We start from the raw sequence: 25,547 nt of genomic DNA on the forward strand, positions 1-25,547 counted from the left end.
GCCAAAAAACCTTCCAAGAGTGATATGTAGTTTTCAATGTCACTCACACGTTTGCAGTTATACTAAGCAAAAAATGATACGTCATATTCAATATCACTCAAATTAGCAATTATACTGAACCGGTCTACATTATAATGCAAAAAACGTGGTATTGAAAGAGCACTTATCTTTCAAACTGCTGGCTACCAGCACTAGGAAGTTCTTCAGCTAAAGTTCGTTCCTCCTCTCCCTCACCCCAAGCCGATGATGGCCAGCATTTCGTCTTGCTGCTTCAGGGTCTTGGTAGTGGGGCTGCTTCTGTAGACAAAAAAAGGAAGAACTTATATACTCGCAATCAACATATCCATAGTGCTCTATTAACTGCATCCAAAAATCAACTGTACTGGAAACGGTCTCAGGTTCTTTCCTATCATGCCTGTGCTTAGCGCTAGAGCAATTCAGAATGGCTCTTATTATATATGCTAAGTGACGTCAGATGCTGATGTTGATTTCAACCAATCCATTCAAAGGATGACTCATTTGCTTTACACATCGTGTATGATGTGTCCAAAAGAGCTTCAAAAACTTTTAAAAAAGTGGCACCATTCTATACGTGAATTGAGGCCATTCGGCTCTAAAGAATTTAATCGGAAAATCCATTTCTGTTCTAGTTGTAACAAAGTCCGAGGTATATCTCCTCCTCTGGTGGAACAGTAAACTGCTTGCAAAATGACACATCTAAAGTCACTGAAATTATGTTGCCATTGCTTACAGTGTGCCACTAAAGGTAGTCCAATCTTATCCAAGTATATGGCACTCTTGCGTTCAGTTAAATGGGTCCTTAATTTCCTAGACATCTGCCCTACATATGTTTTATTACAGGGACATTTCAAGCAGTATATCACATGATCTTATTTGCATGATGTGGTAGTTCTCAATTTGTGTTTTCTTTGATCTGCAGAATTGATGAATTCTGTTGTTTCTTCCATAGTGGAGCAGACAGCACAATTGCCACATTTAAAGTGGCCTTGATTACTTTTTAGTTGTCCAATCGCTGCATCCCGTAGCACTGCTGGGCTTAAATGCTCTTTGAGATTTTTACCCCCGACTGTAGGCGAAACGAATGTAGGGATCTTTAAAGATAGGGGATTGTTTGAATCAATGGCCAATGTTTTTTTTATGGCTTTTGCTATAAGTGGCAAGCACGGATTATATTGCATGACATAGGTTAGTCTGTCTCCCTCTTTGGTTGGATTTGCAGCTTTGGGTAAAAGCAATAATTCTCTATGATTGAATTTTGCTCGCCGATTGTTCCGGATATCCACGCTTCAACAGCTTGTTGGACAAATCCTTTGATTGGTGTTTGAAATCCTTATCACTTGAGCACACCCGACGATATCTTAAAAATTGGGAGAAAGGCAGACTATTTTTTAGAGTACTCTGATGAAAACTTTTATACAGTAAAAATGTGTTTCTATCAGTACTTTTATGAAAAATAGTCATTGTGAAGCCATCTCCTGTGTTATGGACTAATACGTCTAGGAAAGAGATCACCACAGGGTCAGTGTGTAGCACAAACTGTATACAGGGATGACATTGGTTTAAATCATACACAAATTGTTTTAATGTCGGTTCATCTCCTGTCCATAATAGGAACACATTATCTATGAACCTAACCCATAATCCCTCCATATTATATAAAGTGGCAGTGTAAACATATTTCTGTTCAAATGCCATCATGTACAGATTTGCTACTGAGGGGGCCATAGTGGCCCCATTGCAACCCCTGAGATCTGCTGAAATAAAGTGTCTTCAAACTGAAAGAAGTTTTTCTTCATTGCAATGGTGGCTAAAGACAAAATGAAGGACGTAGGAACCCTTCCAGGTGCTCTCATCTCGAAAAAAGTGTGTAGCACTTCCAAAGCTTCATCTTGTGGAATAACGGTGTATAGACATCAAGGGTTGCCATAATGGAGGATCGGGCTAAACAGCGATTAATTTCTAATTTTTGAAGAAAATTAGTATCTTTTAAATAGGATTCTCCATCTAATACCAGTGGTTGCCATCAACGAACATCGAAAAGGGCTCTAGTAAAGAGCCTCTACTTGAAATGACGAGTCTCCCTGGTGGATCTACTATAGGTTTATGGATTTTGGGGAGAGTATACAACACTGGAATTTTCGGTTGAGGTGTATTCAAAAAATGATATTCCTTTTGTGTCAGTATGCCACTTGCATATGCTCTACTGGTTAAATAAAGTATGGGGATAGTGCTGGGCAGACTTATACGGTCTGTGCCATAGCCGGTGGTGGGAGGCGGGGCAGGTGGTTGGGAGGTGGGGATAGTGCTGGGCAGACTTATACGGTCTGTGCCCTGAAAAAGACAGGTACAAATCAAGGTAAGGTATACACAAAAAATGACAAGTGAGTTTATCTTGTTGGGCAGACTGGGTGGACCGTGCAGGTCTTTTTCTGCCGTCATCTACTATGTTACTATGTGTTGTTGCAACTCCGGTGTAGGATCTTTCATCAATATCTGATAATCAGATGTATTTTGAAGTTGTCTATGAATTTCTGCAGTATACTTCTCCCTATCTTAGATCACTATGGCTCCCCCTTTGTCAGCCCTCCTCATGACTATCTTAGTATTAGATTTAAGTGAGTTCAATGCTCTAGTTTCATCAACTGTTAAATTGAATCTCCTGTTCTTGTATGTGTTCTTCTCCACTTTGTCAAAGTCTTTAAGGGCTAGAAGACGAAAGGACTCTAAAATGGGGTCCATTGGTCCAGGGGGAGACCACCGTGATTTCCTTTTGACTAGGGACGGATCTACTGGTCCTTCATTTTTTTCTGAGAAAAATATTTTGAGTTGCATAGTTCTCAAAAACTTTTCTAACTCAACCCTTATTTGAAAGGGTTCAAAAGGGCAGGTAGGAACAAAGGATAAACCTTTTGACAGTAATTGACATTCTGCTTCAGCAAAAATCAATCTGGCTGCTGTTTTTTTGCAGCAGAAAGTCTATTTTGCAAACAAGTAGCAATTCCTTCATATAGGACTAGATTCTATAAATGGTGCTGAAAAATTTAAGCACTGAACACTATTCTTTAAAGGATCCGCACCCTTTATAGAATAGGGAAGTGTGTAAATGGTGCCTAAATTAAGGTGCCGTCAATTACGCTTGCTGAAACCAGGTGTAAATGGCGGCGCCTAAATTAGGTGCCAGTGGGGTCTATTCTGTAATAGTGCACATAAATTCTGGAAGTGCCCCCTTTAATTTACATGCTATAGGATTTACACGCGGATCATTATAGAATGTGATCTATACGTAAATCCCAATTAACACCAATAATTGGTTGTTAGCCAATTATTAGATCTGATTGGTTCATCAATTAAGTTGCGTGTGCAAATCCGGAATATGCACTGATTTGCGCATGCAGCTTTAGCGCTGTATATAGAATCTCCCAGATAATGAATTACAATAATCAAGTTGGGGTAAAATAATAGCTTGGACCAAAACACTAAAATGCTGAGGCTCAAATTATTAGATTCTTTTACGTGTTTCTGTTTTACAGCCAAAGCAATTTACGTATTACAGAGAGGAACTTTCTCTGTTTCTAGTGGATTCACAGTCTGCTTTTTTTGGTACCTGGAGCAATGAAGGATTAAGTGACTTGCTCAGAGTCACAAGGAACCACAGTGGGAATTGAACCTTGTTCCCCTGGTTCTCAGCCCACTGTGCTAACCATTAACTCCTCTTATGGAACGTAATTAGCACAAAAAAAAGCTTTTTACTAAGGTATTTACTTCAGTTGTATCAAGAAACACCTAGAACCCTAGAGGGCGATTCTAATGGAAGAGTCTCACCTGAGGATAAAGTAATTCTTGAAGGAATAGTAATCTGGGTATTACTAAAGCCAGAGAACTTTTGTCTTAGTTCTGTTAAGTTTCAAAATCTGTCCCTGAATCCATTGGTTGACTACATTGATGAACCGTAGTCTACTTTAAGAGAAAGTCTAGGCATTTATACAGTGAATCGCCTGAAGATGCTTGAAGATTGGTTTCTTAACAGATTTTGATTCTGTGGTACCGTCAAACCTGCATATGGTGAAGCTTCTTTGCTCTGCGCCCTAAATTAAGTAAATTTTTGATATTTGCTTGGTAGACGTTATAAATGAGAATTAAAGTTTTGATATTTGTCAAGTCCATCAAACAATTTTTGGAGGTTTTTCTAGACTGATGATTATGTTTTGACCGATCACATTGTAAAGTTGCTACATCTATATCGAGCCCCGATATTGTTGATCTTGTTCTTTATAAGGTCTTTTCCTCCTTATTTTTGAAAAAAGTTATTTAGACTCCTGTATTTCCTATCCATTTACCATAGTTTGTTTTTAGATGTGCTCTATTTTCTACATGGTAATTTGTTTGTGACTACATTGATGTACTCTCACTTTATCTAATGATTGGAAAGGCATATCATGACCCAGTATTTATATAAAGATGTCATCAGCATAGGAAATATTCTGTAGTCCTATAAACATAAAGGAGAAAGTAGAGAGCCCTGGGGGATACCACAAATAGAATTCCAAGTCAAAAACCTAGTACAATAAGTATTGCCATACTGGGACAGACGGAAGGTCCATCAAGCCCAGCATCCTGTTTCCAACAGTGGCCAATCCAGGTCATAAGTACCTGGCAAGATCCCAGAACACTGTAATACATTTTATGATGCTTATTCTAGAAATAAGCAGTGGATTTTCCCCATTTTAATAGTGGTCTATGGACTTTTCTAATGAGATGTCCAACTTTCCCAATCTTTGTAATAACAGACCATGATTAAAACTATAGTAAAATAGTTTGACGGCCTCAGCTTAAATACTGTTTAACATATGAAACCATAATAAGCAAATATTCCATACTATGCAATGACCTGAAGCCAGACTGATGCAAACATTCAATAGTCAATGTGATTTGCACACTGCCTGGTTACAGTGATTTCCAAAAGCTTGGTCAATCAAGGTATACTAGCAATAGCTATATATTTACTTACAGAAGTTAAATCAGCTCTTTCTTGTGTTTACAAAAGATATAAGCCAAACCACCACCTCCTAATAAAAAGGAGGGACAGGTATCCAGAGAGCAATAGGAATGTGATAGCTTATCAAGAGCTGAATGAACTGTTAAAGATATAATCTAAGTAAAAGAATCTCAAATCCTTTCCACTGGAATACCTCTGAAATCCTTTCCACTGGAATACCTGTCACAAGTTCAATATGAATTAATTTGTGATGGTCAAAAGGGATTCCCCTATCAAGCTGTGGTCGTCTAACCTGTTTAAATTTATGTATAAAATGTTGAGCCAGCTTATGCGTGGTAGACTGCATAACTGTGGAAGGAGAAGTACCAGACCGAGCAGATGTAATGACTGGAATAATTTTGAAATCAGTTTTACTCAGATGTCCCTCAACCTCTCAAAAGGGACTGCAAAAGGGAGATACTTGCCAGGATATCTAAGAACCAAGATAAGTGATATCATTTAATTTGTTTGATGATTTTTGGGACATTTCTTATACATCTCTAAATAAGCCACTTGTGTTCCGTTTGATAATTAAAAAAGCAGGGAAGGTTTTTTAGCCAATGATTGAGAAAAGGAGAGCTTTGAAGTGCTATAGCTGCTCTTTTTTTCTGAGGCTTTTCCTACCCCCGATGATAGTTGTAGAATCAAATAATATAAATTTAATTTGCTTAATGGTTTTCTTTGAAGATATTTAGATAGGTTAAGGGATACCTGAGTAAAATGGATTTTACAATGGGTTGTTCGTTTTGTGGGAGGAATTTTAACCACTGCCTTCATTTTTTGATTTGAGTGGAGTAATTCTAAGACATTTCTGGTCATAATGTATTTTTATATTTGTAAAGTCACATTTTGGGGTAAATGCAATTATATATATATAAAATATTCACTTCTTTTCACATATAAAACAAAACTGAATGAAAGCACATCCCTAGTAGATTCCACTTCAGACCTTTAATCTCTCTTGTCACTTTTTTCTTTTTCTTCCTCTTTCCATTCTCTTGTCTTTTGCAGTCCTTTTGCTCTTCCTCTTTCTTGGCTCTTTACCCCATTTCTCTCCCTTTCCCACCCGCTTCCTTTCTCTTTTATCTCCTTGCGTCTGCCCAGCTGGTAGTGTAATGTGCCGATGTCCCTGTGTACATGGCTTAATTTGAGAAGTATAAAATTCTGTCCTGCTAGCTGCAGAGGAGAACTGGCTAGAGTTGTATGGTGAGAATTGCTAGTATTAGGTAGTAAAATTTTGAGTTCTGCATGGAAAGTCCTTTTGGATTGGCTGCTCAGATCTTTGAGCAAACAACCAAATATAATAAAAATCTCACCTATGTTAAGTCTTGTATGATATGCCCATTGACCTGAGGTTTTTATTGGAAAATAAGGATAAAGCTGGAAATCCAAGTAAGCTCTGTGGTGCTGCTATAGAAAATGGACAAATTGCATGTGTTTTTTTGTTTGTTTGTTTTATTTGCTGCTGTAGTCTGTTTCAAAAATAATTTACTTTATTTACACTTTGTCGGTTTCAAAGCACAGGTTTACTCAGCGTCAGCAAGAAAAACTGGTAGCAGAATTAAGACGCAAAGAATGCATAAGAAGAGACGAAATAAAACGACTGGCTAAAGAACAGCAGATGGAAGCAAGTCTAAAGAGTGAAGAGCATATAGACAAAAAGAGGTTCCTAAACAGATTAAAGGATGAAGAGTATGAGAGGTGTATGGAAGAATCTATTGAAAAGGTGTGCTATTTTTATATTTCTAGTTAATTGGTTACTTTCTGGGGTTTTTTTTTTCCCTGGGAGGGATTTTACCTTCTGTTTAGTCTTGGGGAAGAAAGCAGGACAAATATAAGAACATTAATTGTCATACAAGGTCAGACCAAAGGTCTATTGAGCCCAGTATCCTGTTTCTAATATTGGCCGGTTCTGGTCACAAGTACCTGGCAGGATCCTACAGTGTAGATAGTTTCCATGCTAACTTACCTCAAGGATATGCAGTCACTTCTCCGAGGACAAGCAGGCCATCAATTCTCACAATTAGGTAACATGGTGCCGTGTTGCCCAGTCCTGAGCTTATAACAAGCTTAACAGAGTTTTGTGGAGCATGAGGGTGCAATTACCACAGTTCTTTTTCTACCGTGGTGAGGAGAGATTGCGTTTAAGTGATCTCTCTTCAAGTCCGGTCTGGAAGAGCTTTCTTTTTTGTTCCTTTTCAGCTTTTTTGGCGAATTTTTCACCCGTACTTGTTTTAGTTATTTTTCCTTTCTTTTTTTGTATCTTAGGCCACGTTTAGGCCTAGACTTTTCTTTCCCTTCACTTTTTTCTGGTGCCTCACCCCTTTTTTTCAGGTTTCATTGCATCTTTTGATTTGATTGTGGAGGTTTTTCCATCCATGCCCACTAAATTTCCCAGTGGTTTTAAGCGCTGTTCCCAGTGCAGTTGGACAGTCTATGGCACAGACACCCATTCTTGGTGTCTTCAGTGCTTAGGGTCTGACCATAGCCCTGCTAACTGTGTCCTTTGTCTTTGGATGAAGGACAGGACTCAGCTGTCCAGAGAGGCTCAACGTGAGAAGACTTTTGGAGCCAGGTTCCTCGACATTGGCATCTAGGTTGGCGGTGCCGGTAAGTATGGCTTCTTCAAGTCCCGTGGACACTGGGAGTAGTAGTGCGTTGAGTGGGTCTCGAGCTGTTTCGATGCCATCTGCTAGGCAGGGCCCCTGGGACCGGCTAGTGTCAGACCAGACCCAGAGGTGGTGTGAAGATTTGACATTGATGCTGAACTCCGGGCGAAGGCCAAGAAGCATCGGCATTGGTCGGCCTTGACACACCGTGCCAGAAACTCCAGAACGTTGAGGGATTCAGCACCCGAGAAACATCTGCCCCAGAAGGACCACTCCCCCTCTATCTAGGAGGTGCCAATACGTCAGTGTCCTAGCAGCCAGAACCCGACTCCCATCGTGCCCCCACCAGTACTGCAGCCTGTCCCGGAGCCGGCAATTCAGTCTTTTCCCATGTCGGCCTTTGATGAGCGTATCCGGGTCTTGCTTCCTGAGCTGCTGGATGGCCTTTTGCAATGGTGTGCTTGCACCTATCCTGCCTATTGCAGTTAGGGGGTGCTTGCACCTATCCTGCCGTCTATTGCGGCCCTGCTTGGCCTTCAGCCTGTGGTGCGGCATCCAACTCCAGTGTCGACAGCCACCCAAGCTGGTACCCCCTTGACGTCGGTGGAGGAAGCGTCGCCGGAGTCGAGGTGGGAGCTGACTCCTCGTCGCTCCTCTAAGTTGAGGCAGGCTCGGTCTCAGCCTACTCATGAGTTGCTGTCATGGGAATCAGAGGAGGATCCCAAGGTACTTTTCGGAGGATGAGTCCTATGGTATCCCCTGTGAACCCTTCCCTCCACTTGAAAGGAGACAGTTTCCCCCAGAGAGCCTTTCATTCCCCTCTTTTGTAAAGGAAATGGCTGAGGCTGTTCCATTTCATTTGGACGTGGGGGACGAGCTCAGGACCTAGATGCTCAAGGTCCTGGACTATGAGACTTCTCCTAGGGAGGCTGTGAGTGTTCCTCTCCATGAGGTGCTTAAGGAAGTTCTCACTAGGAATTGGGAGTCCCCACTGTTGGTCCCTGTCCTGCCTAAGAAGATAGACACGGTGTATTGGATCCATAGCACACCTGGTTTTGATAGGCCCATGTTGCCTCACAATTCCATGGTGGTGGAATCCGCCCTCAAAAGAGCTAGGAGTTCTAGAGACTATGCCTCGGCGCCCCCAGGCAGAAAAGCTAGGACCTTGGATTCTTTTGGGAGGAAGATGTTTCAGGCCTCAGTGCTCATGTCCCATATATAATCCTACCAGCTCTTCAGGAATGTGTACTTGCAGAACTTGGTGTGCAAGTTTTTGGACTTAGCAGACTGTCTCCCACCGGAGCAGACCGAGTCGATATGCCACTTGGCCAAGCAGCAGAAGGCATGTCATAAGTTCTTGGCCAGGGTGCCTACGACATCTTTGACATGGCATCCAGGATCTCTGCCCAGAGTATAGCAAATCGCAGACTCTCATGACTTTGTGTTTTTCACTTGTGCGAGGCCACACCTGGAAGTCTTGGCAGCCATTTTAAAAAGGCAGAGACAATGAGAGGATCAGCCCCAAAGAAGTCACCAGACCACCAGGGTGCCTTGAGGTATGTGCCAGGAGGGCACCCAGGGCCGGAGGGAGGTGGATAGATGGAGTCTGGATGATAAAAAGTTGAAGCCATTTAGGTGAGTCTCTGTTTCCCCTTCCCCGAGCAGCCATCACCAACGTACATTCAAAACAAAGCAAGCAAACATATGAGCTGCTGTATTCATGTTGTCGTTCTTAATTGTTGGTGGCATTTTTATTTAATCTCACTTATATTTTCAAACATGCTGGCTTGTGCAGCATACGAATGTACACAGAGGAAGTATAACAATGGAATAACTTTTCATAGGTAGAGTAGTAATTTTGTTAGAAATTGTAATCAGTGGGTCATTTAGAGGGGCTGGTTATAGGGACACCCTAGCACTGTTATATTCATGCAGAGATTTTTTTTCTCCTGGTAAAGTGCCACTAAAACGGTCATCATTTTATGAGAATTAGATGTTCAACATATCTATATATTTACTTATTTATGACATTTATATCCCACATTAAACATGAATTAGGTTGAAACCTTGGAGCATTTAAAATCTTTTTTTTTTTCTCCTGTGCCTGCATCAAAAGAAAAAGATGGCATGTGGGAATTTGATGCTTTTGTTTTGTGGTTTGCAGTGGTATAAGAATGCACTTGCCTTTTTTTATTTTGTTTCATAGAGAGGTATTGAATAATTAGGGAAGGGCTTCCTTCATGCAGAAGTTTTGTCCAGCGTCGGTCTAAATGTGCCAGTTCAGCACACTGTTATACGCCAAGTTCATACAAAGTTAATTATGTTCAATAGAAAATACTACTACTACTAACTAGCATTTCTAAAGCGCTACTAGGGTTACGCAGCGCTGTACAATTAAATCTGTTGCCTCAGACTGCTTGCTATGTGAATAGTCCATCACTGTTTAATTATTGCTACCAAGTATTACATATTAAGGGCATTTGCTTTAAACTTTGTTTTAATTCATTTATCCAGTCCTTACATTCACATGGTTTTACTTTGTAAACCCAAAGGTGAATGCTAAATGTGATTGAATAATTAGGTATAAACTGTGTTGTTTCTGACTTTACTTGTTTTTGAAATTTGCACTGCTTTGGGTCCTGTGCTGATTTGTACATCTGCTGTCTTAGCAGAGTACAGAAGAAAATGATTTATGTTACTAGTATTTTTACTACTTATAAAATCTGGCTTTCTTGGGGGAGGGGTCAAGGTGACTGGCATGGCAAGGGCTGGAATGGAGGAGATTACTTACTACGGGGATAGATGGGTTTGATTTCTGTCCCCGTGCAACTCTCTGTACCAGACAACCTGCCAGTCAGAGGGACGCTAAAGTTTTTCTATGGAAGGTGGCCCCTTGAACCTCCGACCGGTGGGTTGTCCAAATAGTCCACCTCTGATACGCCCTAAACTGGCTTTGAAAACCTTCAGATTGCCCACTGAAAGCTCATTATTTCAGCTCTGAGCACGAGCAGGTACTTGCAGAGGAACTCTCTGCCCTTCTAAAGCCCATGTGATCAAACTCGTTCCACCATGGGAAGAAGGGCAGGGATTCTATCCCAGGTACTTCCTCATGCAAACGAAGGCAGGGGGGATGCTTGATGGAGGCGCCAGTGTGCTCTGGCTCGATGCCGAGGCCGCCGACGCCGCTTGCGGCACCGGTGTCGACCGCCATGCAGGTGGAGTCCCCGTCAACGTCGATGGTGGGAGCTTCGTCCCCGCCGGCGCGGGAGTCCACCGCTCGATGCCATCATTGAGGACGTGGTTCCTCGCAGTCGAGACGGGCCCGGTTGAGGTCTGAGCTGAGAGAGCTCATGTCCGACACCGAGGAGGAAGAGGCCTCGTGGAGGGAGGAGGAGGACCCCAGATATTTCTCCTCAGAGGAGTCTGTGGGCCTTCCCTCCGACCCCACTCCTTCACCGGAGAGGAAGCTCTCGCCCCCTGAGAGCCTCTCCTTTGCCTCCTTTGTTAGGGATATGTCTATTTGCATTCCCTTTCCCGTGGTCACTGTGGATGAGCCGAGGGCGGAGATGCTCGAAGTCCTCGACTATCCATCACCACCTAGAGAGTTGCACAATGTCCTTAAGGAGACACTGCTTCGGAACTGGCTGAAGCCACTATCTAATCCCACCATCCCCAAGAAAGCGGAGTCCCAATACAGGATCCACTCAGACCCAGAGTTGATGCGGCCTCAATTGCCTCATGACTCGGCGGTCGTGGACTCTGCTCTCAAGAGAGCACGGAGTTCGAGGGATACCGCCTCGGCGCCCCCGGGGCGGGAGTCTCGCACTCTGGACTCGTTTGGGAGGAAGGCCTACCAATCTTCCATGCTCGTGACCTGCATCCAATCATACCAGCTCTACACGAGCATTCACATACGGAACAATGTGAGGCAACTGGCGGACCTGGTCGACAAGCTCCCCCCGGAGCAGTCCAGGCCGTTTCAGGAGGTGGTCAGGCAGCTGAAGGCGTACAGAAAGTTCCTGTCCAGGGGTATCTATGACACCTGTGATGTGGCATCTCGAGCTGCGGCCCAAGGTATAGTGATGCGCAGACTCTCATGGCTGCGTGCCTCTGACCTGGACAACCGCATCCAGCAGCGACTGGCGGATGTCCCTTGCCGGGGGGATAACATTTTCGGCGAGAAGGTCGAGCAGTTGGTGGACCAACTACACCAGCGGGAAACCGCTCTCGACAAGCTCTCCCACCGGGCGCCTTCAGCATCCACCTCTGCAGGTGGACGTTTTTCCCGGGCCCGGCAGGCTGCACCCTACGCCTACAGCAAGCGTAGGTACACCCAGCCGGCCCGAAGGCCTCCTCAGGCACAGGGACAGTCCCAGCGCGCTCGTTCCCGTCAACAGCGTGCGCCTAAGCAGCTCCCTGCGCCTCCACAGCAAAAGCCGGGGACGGGCTTTTGACTGGATCCATGGGAACATAGCCGCCATCAAAGTATCCGTACTGGATGACCTGCCAGTCGGGGGGAGGTTGAAAGTTTTTCACCAAAGGTGGCCTCTCGTAACCTTCGACCAGTGGGTTCTCCAAATAGTGCAGTGCGGATACACCCTAAATTTGCTCTCCACCCCGCCAAATTGCCCACCGGGAGCCCAATCCTTCAGTTCCCATCACAAGCAGGTACTTGCAGAGGAACTCTCCGCCCTTCTCAGCGCCAATGCGGTCGAGCCCGTGCCACCCGGGCAGGAAGGGCAGGGATTCTATTCCAGGTACTTCCTTGTGGAAAAGAAAACAGGGGGGATGTGCCCCATCCTAGACCTGAGAGGCCTGAACAAATATCTGGTCAAAGAGAAGTTCAGGATGCTTTCCTTGGGCACCCTTCTACCCATGATTCAGAAAGACGATTGGCTATGTTCCCTGGATTTAAAGGACCCTTACACTCGCATCCCGATACTGCCAGCTCACAGACAGTAGCTCCGATTCCGTCTGGGGACACGGCACTTTCAGTATTGTGTGCTGCCCTTTGGGCTCGCCTCTGCACCACAGGTGTTCACGAAGTGTCTCGTGGTGGTTGCGGCATATCTACGCAAGCTGGAAGTGCACGTGTTCCCGTATCTCGACGATTGGCTGGTCAAGAGCACCTCAGAGGCAGGAGCTCTTCGGTGTACTATTCACCTTCTGGAGCTGCTGGAGTTTGTGATAAATTACCTGAAGTCCCATCTCCAGCCAGTCCAATCTCTGGAATTCATAGGAGCTCTGCTGAATTCTCAGACGGCTCAGGCCTTTCTTCCCGAAGCAAGGGCGCAGAATCTCCTGTCCTTCGCTTCCCAGACCAGAGCGTCTCAGCAGGTCAGAGCTCGGCAGATGTTGAGACTCCTGGGCCATATGGCGTCCACGGTTCATGTGACTCCCATGGCTCGCCTTCACATGAGATCTGCTCAATGGACCCTAGCTTCCCAGTGGTGCCAAGCTACCGGGAATCTAGAAGATGTCATCCGCCTGTCCCTCAGTTGCCGCAATTTGCTGCACTGGTGGACGATTCGGACCAATTTGACCCTGGGACGTCCATTCCAAATTCCGCAGCCCACGAAGGTGCTGACGACGGATGCATCTCGCCTGGGGTGGGGAGCTCATGTCGATGGGCTCCACACCCAGGGACTGTGGTCCCTCCAGGAACAAGATCTTCAGATCAACCTCCTGGAGCTCCGAGCGGTCTGGAACGCACTGAAGGCCTTCAGAGATCGGCTGTCCTACCAAATCATCCAAATTCGGACAGACAATCAGGTTGCAATGTATTATATCAACAAGCAGGGGGGCACCGGATCTCGCCCCCTGTGTCAGGAAGCCGTCGGGATGTGGCGTTGGGCTTGCCAGTTCGGCATGCTTCTCCAAGCCACATACCTGGCAGGCGTAAACAACAGTCTGGCCGACAGGCTGAGCAGAGTCATGCAACCGCACGAGTGGTCGCTCCATTCCAGAGTGGTACGCAAGATCTTCCGAGAGTGGGGCACCCCCTCGGTGGACCTTTTCGCCTCTCAGACCAACCACAAGCTGCCTCTGTTCTGTTCTAGACTACAGGCGCACGGTAGACTGGCGTCGGATGCCTTTCTCCTCCATTGGGGGAACGGCCTCCTGTATGCTTATCCTCCCATACCTTTGGTGGGGAAGACCTTGCTGAAGCTCAAGCAAGACCACGGCACCATGATTCTGATAGCGCCTTTTTGGCCCCGTCAGATCTGGTTCCCTCTACTACTGGCGTTGTCCTCCGAAGAACCGTGGAGATTGGAGTGTTTTCCGACTCTCATTTCGCAGAACAACGGAGCGCTTCTGCACCCCAACCTTCAGTCTCTGGCTCTCACGGCCTGGATGTTGAGGGCGTAGATTTTGCTTTGTTGGGTTTGTCTGAGGGTGTCTCCCGCGTCTTGCTTGCCTCTAGAAAGGATTCCACTAAAAAGAGTTACTTTTTCAAGTGGAGGAGGTTTGTCGTTTGGTGTGAGAGCAAGGCCCTAGAACCTCGTTCTTGTCCTGCACAGAACCTGCTTGAATACCTTCTGCACTTATCAGAGGCTGGTCTCAAGACCAACTCAGTAAGGAATCACCTTAGTGCGATTAGTGCTTACCATCATCGTGTAGAGGGTAAAGCCATCTCTGGAGAGCCTTTAGTCGTTCGATTTATGAGAGGCTTGCTTTTGTCAAGGCCTCCTGTCAAGCCTCCTGCAGTGTCATGGGATCTCAACGTCGTCCTCACCCAGCTGATGAAACCTCCTTTTGAGCCACTGAATTCTTGCCATCTGAAGTACCTGACCTGAAAGGTCATTTTCTTGGTGGCAGTTACTTCAGCTCGTAGAGTCAGTGAGCTTCAAGCCCTGGTAGCTCATGCTCCTTATACAAAATTTCATCATAACAGAGTAGTACTCCGCACTCACCCTAAGTTCCTGCCAAAGGTGGTGTCGGAGTTCCATCTTAACCAGTCAATTGTCTTGCCAACATTCTTTCCCAGACTGCATACCCGCCCTGCTGAACGTCAGTTGCACACATTGGACTGCAAGCGAGCGTTGGCCTTCTGTCTGGAGCGGACACAGCCCCACAGACAGTCCGCCCAATTGTTTATTTCTTTCGACCCCAATAGGAAGGGGGTCGCTGTCGGGAAACGCACCATCTCCAATTGGCTAGCAGATTGCATTTCCTTCACTTACGCCCAGGCTGGGCTGGCTCTTGAGGGTCATGTCACGGCTCATAGTGTTAGAGCCATGGCAGTGTCAGTGGCCCACTTGAAGTCAGCCACTATTGAAGAGATTTGCAAGGCTGCGACGTGGTCATCTGTCCACACATTCACATCAAATTACTGCCTTCAGCAGGATACCCGACGCGACAGTCGGTTCGGGCAGTCGGTGCTGCAGAATCTGTTTGGGGTTTGAATCCAACTCCACCCTCCAGGACCCGATTTTATTCTGTTCAGGCTGCACTCTCAGTTAGTTGTTCTTCGTAGGTCAATTTCTGTTATGCCCTCGCCGTTGCGAGGTTCAATTGACCTGCGTTCTTGTTTTGAGTGAGCCTGAGAGCTAGGGATACCCCAGTCGTGAGAACAAGCAGCCTGCTTGTCCTCGGAGAAAGCGAATGATACATACCTGTAGCAGGTGTTCTCCGAGGACAGCAGGCTGATTGTTCTCACCTACCCTCCCTCCTCCCCTTTGGAGTTGCGTTTTACTCATTCCTTTGCTTGTCATTCAACTGAGCGGGAACGGTCGCGCATGGGTGGGAAGACGGCCGCGCATGCGCTGTGGGCGTGCCCTGCGTGCGGGACCGCCCGTGAAGTTTTTTTCCGGTTGGTGGGGGCTGCCGTAGACGTCAACCCAGTCGTGAGAACAATCAGCCTGCTGTCCTTGGAGAACACCTGCTACAGGTATGTATCATTCGCTGTAGATGAAGACCATGTGGTCTATCCAGTCTCCCCATACTAACTGTCAAGCTCTATAGCACCTTCTGTTACTGATTCTCTTTGCTTGTTCCATTTTCTCTTGAACTGAGATATTGTCCTTGTCTTCATAGCCTCCATTGGGAGGCTGTTCTATGCATCCACCATCCTTTCCATAAAGAAATATGTCTTTAAATTACTCCTGATTCTACCTCTTTCACCCCTATTGCATGACCCCTTATTCTAGGCTCTCTTTAAATTGATAGCCATCCTCCTGGTATAGTAAACAGCCTACTGCAACCCCCACAACAAAGCGAGCCTGCCCAGTCTAAACTGAACTGCAATGATTTTGCTGCATACTTTGCCACAAAATTAAAAGTCGCCACCAGGATTTATAGGCAATCCCACCCAGTGCCCAACCAGGGGTGCACAAACTCGCCCCCACCTAACAGAGACAGATGGAACACTTTTAACCTAATGACAGAGGAGAGCCTTGACAAAATCCTAAGAGACCTTCAACCAACTACCTGCTCCCTCGATCCCTGCCCATCAAAGATAGTGCAGCAGGCAAGTATGGGCCTTTATAGAAGGTGCCACAAAAATTGTGAACACCTCTCCTTCTAATGGGCAATTATCAACAGCATTAAAAAGGGCATTGGTTCGCCCTCTGCTGAAGAAAAACAACCTTGACCAGGACAAACTTGAAAGTTACAGGCCAGTATCCAACATCCCATTTCTAGGGAAACTCATAGAACAAACAGTCTGTATTCAACTTAATGAATGGCTAGAAAAGAGTAACTGACTAGATCCATGTCAATCTGGATTCAGACCTGGTTATGGAACAGAAACAGTCCTCGTATCCCTGCATCCCTGCTAGTTGATCTTCACAGAAACCGAGACAAGGGATTTGCCTCGATGTTAGTGTCAAAAGCTGCTGAGAAATCTAGCAGTACTGTGGATCATGATATCTTGCTAGCACGACTGACAGAAACAGGTATCAATGGAACAGTACTTGCCTGGTTCAGATCCTATCTATCAGACAGGCAACAATCCATAAAGATTGGCAGCAACTCATCACCACCATGGACACTGACCTGCGGGGTACCACAAGGATCGATACTGTCACCTATTCTGTTCAATATCTACCTCAAGCCACTAGCTGAGCTGATTCATTGAATGGACACTCAGTTCTACATCTATGCAGATGATGTGCAGCTACTCATACCCATTGACTTACCTACAGCTTTGAATAGTAGAGAGGTGTGGTAGCCGTGTTAGTCCACTCTTAAAGGTTATCAATAGAAATCAAACAAAATAAAACATGGAAAAGAAAATAAGATGATACCTTTTTTTATTGTACATAACTTAATACATTTCTTGATTAGCTTTCGAAGGTTGCCCTTCTTCCTAGGGATCAGAAATAAGCAAATGAGGTAGCAAATAGTATATATGAGAGAAACATCAAAGCATTACTTTGACTGTCTGACAGAGTGGGAGGGTGGGGGTATGCATGGGGACATCAAAGCATTTCATTGATATTCTAACAGAATGGGTGTTAGTAGGTGAGAGGAGAGAAATAAACAGAGAAATACAGCTTATGTTTTATAATGAGTTAGAAAACCCAGATCCTTATTAAGTCCTGTTTGTTGGGTGTCAAAATATTCAATCATTCTTATTTCAAAGGTCTTATGTTCCTGTATTGTTTTAAAATTACCTTTCAGTATTCTTACAACACCCATTCTGTTAGAATATCAATGAAATGCTTTGATGTCCCCATGCATACCCCCACCCTCCCACTCTGTCAGACAGTCAAAGTAATACTTGATGTTTCTACTACTACTACTACTTAACATTTCTAAAGCGCTACTAGGGTTACGCAGCGCTGTACAATTTAACATAGAAGGACAGTCCCTGCTCAAAGAGCTTACAATCTAAAGGACACGTGAACAGTCAGTCTGATAGGGGCAGTCGAATTGGGGCAGTCTGGATTTCCTGAAAGAGTTAGGTGCCGAACGCAGCATTGAAGAGGTGGGCTTTCTCTCATATATACTATCTGCTACCTCATTTGCTTATTTCCGATCTGAGGAAGAAGGGCAACCTTCGAAAGCTAATCAAGAAATGTATTAAGTTATGTCCAATAAAAAAGGTATCATCTTATTTTCTTTTCCATGTTTTATTTTGTTTGATTTCTATTGATAACCTACAGCTTTGAATAAACTGATCACTTGTCTAACATCAATTCAAGAATGGGCTAAACACAACAAACTTTGCCTGAACCCAAGTAAAACCGAGCTTCTCTGGGTCCCTAACACAAGTGGATACATACCTGACATCAAAATCGCTTTTGGGAAGTATGAACTCCCCCTCAAATCACAAGTCAGGAACCTTGGAATACAGTTACATTCAACTCTTACTCTGATTCCCCAAATCCAAGCAACCTTCAAGAGCTGCTTCTACTATTTGCGACAGCTACACTGCCTCTCTCCTTACATCGAGAAGGTAAATCTTATCCCAGTTGTGCATGCCATGGTAACATCAAGACTGGATTACTGCAAAGCATTATACAATGGTCTGACTACTAGGGCCTGCACCAGATCCAGTTGATTCAGAATGCAGCAGCAAGACTCATAGAAGGTTGCAAGCAACGTGAACACATCACACCATTTTTGCAAAAACTTCATTGGCTGCCAGTACAATACAGGGCTAAATTTAAAACTCTATGTCTGATCTTCAGGGCCCTGCAAGGAAATGGCCCCGAGTATCTGAAGAATAGGATGATCCGCCACACACCGCCAAGGACACTAAGGTCCTCCCAAGGACTTTCACTAACTACACCCTCTCCAAAAGACATTACACGATGTGATACCCGCAGGTGAGCCTTCTCCAGAGTAGCCCCCACACTCTGGAATGCATTGTTTGAAAGGCTGCGCTTAACACAAGACTACCTCTACTTCAGGAAGCAGGTGAAAGCTTGGCTCTTCAACCAGGCCTTTAACGGAAGAAGTAACTAACTTGTTAGTCTCAGTCACACACACAAGAATTGACTCGGGCTGCACATACTGCAGCGGGACATGTTTATCCACTCCTCCCCTAACTGAGAATATTTAACCATCTCTCTGACCTCACGTGCAACTTTCTTCAAATCAATCACCTTACTTTCTAATTCTTCCTATTTTCTTACTCATCTATATGTTACAACTTTGCCTTACCCTTCACTACCAATTATAATTTTGTAGTACATATTGTGTTGTCATTGCAAGTAGCATACCATGCCATACTTTGTATTGTTTGAATATTTTTACTGCTCTAATTGCCGCCTGCTCATGTTTGATCTATTCTTACTGTACACCGCCTTGAGTGAATTCCTTCAAAAAGGCGGTAAATAAATCCTAATAAATGTATGTATAAGACAGACATTTAAATATCTCCAGTCTCTACTATCCTGCCTTTCTTCCAAAATGCACATATCTAGGGGGGTTGAAATTTTCTGTCTGTCTTGGGGCAAAATAACTCCCTGAAACATTAATAGAATAGGACCAAACTTGATTTGGGGGAAAACTACTACTACTACTATTTAGCATTTCTATAGCGCTACAAGGCTGCACAAACATAGAAGAAAGACAGTCCCTGCTCAAAGAGCTTACAATCTAATAGACAAAAAATAAATAAAGTAATCAAATCAATTAATGTGAACGGGAAGGAAGAGAGGAGGGTAGGTGGAGGCGAGTGGTTACAAGTGGTTACGAGTCAAAAGCAATGTTAAAGAGGTGGGCTTTCAGTCTTTCACATTGGTTTCTAGATTCCAGCAGCTGCAGCTAGAAAATATTGATATATTGCAGCATATCTGTTAGGAAATTTCTCTTTTCAAATTCCTTTTTTAGTTTTCCACAGCCACAGACATGCAGTTAACACAGATACACACGTGCACTTAGGCCTCACCAAAGATATAACATAACATATGAAGGCAGGCAAACACAAACGCACTCTGCATGCTTCCCCACTGTACCTCCTCCCCCTGCTGTCACACCTGTATCCTTACTGGACTGGCTCTTAGAAAATTAAATACTTAATAGAATTACCTTCTTGTGAATTTGCCTGTGAAACCTAGTGATCGACTCTATTTTAATGGTTGCTGTTTATGATGTCACCTACTGACTGAACCACATATTTTGCTACTGGTTGCTATCTATATGACCTAATGGTGGAGAAGCATGGCAATACTTGTTGTCTTAGTAGTAGTAGTCTTGGTACAGTGATACCCTGTAGTTAAAATGTTAAATGTAACCTTTTGAAATCTGTTGATAATATCATATAGTCCAAGGGTAATTTTATAAGGAGCTGCCTAGTGTTAGGTGTGTTAAGAACACACATAAATGCTGGTATTTTAGTCAATTATGCACATAAGTGGCTACTTCCAAGTGTAAGAGATCTCTTATGAAATATAAATTATCCTGTAAATAGGTGTGTATGCTTCATGGTGCTTATTTCACCCATTGTCATGCACAGGTGCAAAGTTTAGGCAGAGCATGGGCTGAGTCCATACCTACGTGTGTAGATTCTAAAATTCCATAATTTGCACGTGTACATGCTAATATTTACACCAACCTCTGGAGCCAGTGTAAGCTGTAGCACCTCCATATACACGTCTTCTTTCACACCTATACTAGTATTTTAGAAAGTCATGTAAGTGCATTCTTGACTTTATGAAATTGCCTTCTTAATGGTTGGATATAGCATCACAGTTGATTTCATTTCATTATTCCAACAAAATGTTTAGCAATCGCTCCATTTAAACGATCATCTCCAGATCAGACATACACAGAGAGACAAATAGACACATGTACATACATACATGCAAAGGGGTTGGAAAGAATTTTGTGTGCTGCGCTCCTCATGATTTATCCTCTTGGTTTTTTCCCTGCGGTGGGTACTGTGTCAAAACACAGGTAAGTTACATTCTCCAAGGACAAGCAGGCTGCTTGTTCTCACACATGTGGGTCGTCGTCGTCCACGGCGGCCCCAGGAACGGAGATTTTCTCTAGTAAAATCCAAAAGAGCTTTGCGACAGCCAGCAAAGCATGGGACGGACGCAGTGCGCATGCGCGGCCATCTTCCCGCCTCAGTTTTTTCTTTTCCGCGGTGGAGAGTGGCTACTTGCGGTTCTCTCCCTTAGGTCCCAGGAAAAACTTAGGCGCCTTTTTGCATGCTGTTTGCCGTTTTTTTCTTGTTTTTCGTTGCCTTTTTCTTGTTTTTCTTTTCTAGTTACAAAAAAAAAAATGCTCTTTTTTCCTTAGTTTTGTCCTTACTAAGTTTCCTTTCGGTTCCGTTGCGGCCTTTTGGGCCACCCGTTCGCAGTTCCCTTTTTTGTGCCCTGAGTCGGCACAATCGAGCCGTTTGACTTCGCCGCTGTGATTTTTCCGCTGATGTCATCGAAGCCTTCCAGCGCCTTCAAGAAGTGTGCTCGGTGCCAGCGGTCGATCTCGGACACTGACCCCCACTCCTGGTGCATTCAGTGCCTTGGGCCCGACCATCGCTCAGACGCTTGCAAGTTGTGTCTTAGCTTGAAAAAGCGGACACAGGCATTGAGAAGAGCTCTTCGGGACCGCCTTTTCGGATCTCCGACTGATTCCTCGGTGTCGACATCGGCACCGGGGATGGCATCGACATCGGGAGCACAGGTAATGGCTGTCCGAACTTCCCCTGTAGCTGGAAGTAGTGAGCCGTCGAGTGGGTCTCCACCTGTCTCGAAGGCTCCTGCTGTGCAGGCCCACCAGACCCGACCCCGAGGAGGTGTGTGGATTCCACGTCCTGCTCGTCGGTACAGAGGAGTACCGGTGACGTGCTTTGAGCGAAGGCGAAGAAGCATCGGCACCGGTCTCCCTCGAGACACGGTACCGGGAGCTCTGGGGCGTCGAGGGATTCAGCACCCGAAAAGTGCCGATGCCGGGAGGAACGCTCACCTTCCATACAAGAGGTGTCGGTCTTCGGACAGCCCGGTACCGCCTCCCAGGCCTCTGCAGATTCTGACTTCGACTCCGGTACCAGCCCCACAGCCTTCCTCAACAGCAACTCTGGAGGAGAGCATTCGAGCCATTCTTCCAGTTCTCCTGGAAGGGCTGCTGCATCAGTCTGTTCTGGTACCGGCGGTGCTTGCCCCCTCAGTACCGTTGATGGAAGCAGCGGCTGGCTCTGTGCCTGTAGTGAGGTCCCCGACGCCGGTACCGCTTGCAGCCTCGGCCACCACCCAGGTTGACTCGATGTCGATGGAGGGAGCTTCATCGCCACCAGCATGGGAGTTGACATCTCAACATCGCCATCGTGGACATGGTTCCTCGGCGTCGAGACAGGCCTGGTTTCGGAATGTAGTTCGTGAACTCTTGTCCGATACCAAGGAGGATTCCTCCTGGGATGAAGGGGAAGACCCCAGATATTTCTCTTCCGAGGAGTCTTGTGGTCTTCCTTCTGATCCCACTCCTTCACCTGAGAGGAAGCTTTCTCCACCGGAGAGTCTGTCCTTCTCCTTTGTCTGGGGAATGTCTGTGGGCATTCCCCTTCCCTGTGGTAAATGAGGATGAGCCCAGGACTGAGATGCTCGAGGTCCCAGACTATCCTTCGCCACCTAAAGAGTCATCCACTGCCCCTCTGCATAATGTCCTTAAAGAGACATTGCTGAGGAATTGGATGAAACCATTATCTAATCCCACCATCCCTAAGAAAGCAGAGTCCCAGTATCGGATCCATGGAGAACCTGAGTTGATGAGGTTGCAGTTACCTCACGACTCTGCGCTTGTGGATTCCACTCTCAAGAGAGCCAGAAGTACTAGAGATTTTGCCTCGGGGCCCCCGGGGCGAGAGGCTAGGACTTTAGACTCTTTTGGGAGGAAGGCCTACCAGTCCTCTATGCTCGTGTTCAAAATTCAGTCCTACCAGCTCTACACGAGCATTCACATTCGGAACAATGTTAAGTAACTGGCGGACTTGGTGGATAAGCTCCCTGTGGAGCATGCCAGGCCTTTTCAGGAGGTGGTCAGGCAGCTGAAGGCGTGTCGTAAATTCCTGTCCAGGGGTGCTTATGACACTTTTGATGTTAAATCCAGATCTGCTGCTCAAGGTTTTGTGATGCGCAGACTCTCATGGCTGCGTGCCTCTGACCTGGACAGTTGGACCCAGCAGCGGCTTGCAGATGTTCCTTGCTGGGAGGATAATATTTTTGGTGAGAAGGTCGAGCAGGTGGTAGAGGAGGGGTGAATCGGGTTCCTGCATCAGTGTGTGTGTGTCACACAGAGAGTGTGACAGGGTTGATGCTGCTTTACTGGTAGGGGGCGGCAGGGGGCTTGGAGGTTGGTCAGCGTTTCTGGGGGGGGGGGTAAGCTTGTTTGTAAGAGTGGTGTTTTCAGTTTCTTTGATGTGGTTTGTTCATTGAGGGTTGAGGTGGAATGAGTGTCTGTGATAAACTGAGGGGAGGAGGGGTCACCATTGCTGATGTTGTGGGGTGTCAGTGATTGAGTGTATAATACACAGAGAGTGAGTGTCCATGTATCCATGTCCTGCATCAGTGTGTGTGTGTGTGACACAGACAGTGTGACAGGGTTGATGTTTCTTTACGGGGAAGGGGTGGGGGGGGGGCTTGAAGAGGGGTCAGCGTCGCTGTTGTGGATGGGGTGTCAGTGATTGAGTGTGTGATACGGGAGGGGGGTGGTTGAGGAGGGGTGAACGGGGTTCCTGCATCAGTGTGCTCTGGGCAACACTTGAGCATGTTTTATAATAGAAATTGGGGTACCACTTTCCAGATTTGCTTGCTGGATGATTTGTTGCTGGTGGTAGAGGGCACTCAGGTTTCTCACTGTTGGGCAGACTAGATGGACCGTGCAGGTCTTTTTCTGCCGTCATCTACTATGTTAAGAGGCGTATTTTCAAAGCACTTAGCCTTCCAAAGTTCCATAGAAACCTATGGAACTTTGGAAGGCTAAGTGCTTTGAAAATATGCCTCCATGTGTGTGTGTGTCACACAGAGAGTGTAATAGGGTTGATGCTGCTTTACTGGGAGGGGGTGGCAGGGGGCTTGGAGGTTGGTCAGCGTTGCTGTCAGTCACACACTTTGACAGGCAACGGCAGGTCTGATGCTGCCACGGGCACTCACCAGGAGAAACTTCGCCTCTCCTTGAGCGACAAGTGTCAGATAATTTCGTCCTGCTTTCAGCGCCACACCGCCTTTGTTGTTTGCCACCTTCTTCGCTCGCTCCCCTAAAACCAACGAACGACTACTGCCTGTCAGTCTGCAAAAGGGCAGATGGTGCAGTGCGCGAGATAGAGAGAGGGTAGCCAGTGCTGTGTCGCGCTTGCAACTGTTTTCCTCGCTCGCGCGGCTATGACGTGAGGAGGAGCAGCTGGGCACGTGAGTGGTGTGAACTTGCCTTGTGCTGCTGTCGTACCGTTCCGCCTTCGACATCCTCACGTTTTGATGCGAGGGCGGGACAGAGAGAGATGGTGACAGACTGACAAACCTAACGAACCTTACGAACCCTTTACTTCAGTGAAGCCACGGAGTCAGCTTCAGAATGTTGGAGGTGCAAATTATTATAGTAGATGTACGGTATGTTTTTGTCATATTGATTATTTGTTGCATTTGTATCCCACATTTTCCCACCTATTTGCAGGCTCAATGTGGCTTACAATGTATTGTTATTGGTAGATAACAGATTGGAAGATACCAATTGGTGTTACATAGAGAACATGATGACATGATAGAATTAAACAAACAGATATAAGAAAAAACAGTTCCGATTATAGGTAAAATGGAGATGTGTTATTATGAGCTTAATAATACAGTTGAAAAAAAGTGTACACTTTTGTCAATTTATAGTTCTTAGTGATTTACTCAGCACTTGGACAGTTTTACAGATACTTGTGCAGTTGCTTTTTTTAAATTTTTTTTTTTCGAGAGCTCTTTATTGAAATCCAAGCAACAAAGAACAACAGTTCATAATTTGCAACAGAAAACTGCTGAACAGGCAAAACAAGGCATATGGCAAGAATACATCACCTGGATCAGGCAAACAAAAGAAATTCAGAAAAACCGCTAAATGTTTTGTAGAATATTTTTCCACAATGAACTCTCCATCAAATTCAATCCCCCCCACCCCCCCACCCCAACACATACTTAAAGAAGATGCAGTTGCTTTTTTAACAGCTGTTCCAGACCTGGGTTTAGTTCAGGTTAATTTTCATCCAGATGATCAGCAATTTTCTCCTGTATTTATTCAGAAGGATGATGATGATTATTTTCAAAGTGTTTCAACACGCCATTGTTGTGGTCAGACCTCTCTTTCGTTCTGAGACGGGAAAATAAGAATTGTGTTGTGGTTTGCAGTTATACAGTAGAAGAATGAAAATTGATTCAGAGGCTTTTTCTGAAAGAGGTGACTCTGGCCTACTCTTTCCCCAGGCGATATGGTGGAACAATGGCAAGTTGCTATATCTGCTGCTCCTGATAAAAGTCGCACCACTGGAGTTGAGAACACTTTCTAATAATTATCCCCTGGGTTCTATAAAGATTGCCCAAATTTGGTGCGATCATGAGACTACTACTATTTAACATTTCTAAAGCGCTACTAGGGTTACGCAGCGCTGTACAATTTAACATAGAAGGACAGTCCCTGCTCAAAGAGCTTACAATCTAAAGGACACTTGCACAAGTTAATTAGTTAAGCCATTAACAATCAGTAATAATTGGATATCAACAATTATCGATGTTAATAGGCGCTAATTAGGATTTACTCACGAATCTGCCTGCACACTATTCCACAATATAGCACTGGGTGCCTAAATGCCATAGAGGGGCATTTTCGAAAGAAATGTCCAATTTGTGATTTGGACTTCTTTGTAAAACGTTCAAATCCGAGGGCGGGGAAAACCGTATTTTCGAAACAAGATGGACATCCATCTTTCATTTCGAAAATATCAAGGACGTCCCTAGAGA

General features: G+C 45.2%; 1 protein-coding gene across 1 annotated transcript in view; it reads left to right on the forward strand.

Annotated features, from left to right (window-relative positions):
* Positions 1 to 25,547, forward strand: part of MNS1 (meiosis specific nuclear structural 1) — a 123,342-nt gene that overhangs the window by 3,280 nt on the left and 94,515 nt on the right. Inside the window, 1 exon segment of the mRNA XM_030190410.1 lies at positions 6,576 to 6,782. Within this exon segment, the coding sequence (XP_030046270.1) occupies positions 6,576 to 6,782 (207 nt within the window).

This window comes from Microcaecilia unicolor, chromosome 1 (genome assembly GCF_901765095.1).
Source record: "Microcaecilia unicolor chromosome 1, aMicUni1.1, whole genome shotgun sequence".
Classification (NCBI taxonomy): domain Eukaryota; kingdom Metazoa; phylum Chordata; class Amphibia; order Gymnophiona; family Siphonopidae; genus Microcaecilia; species Microcaecilia unicolor.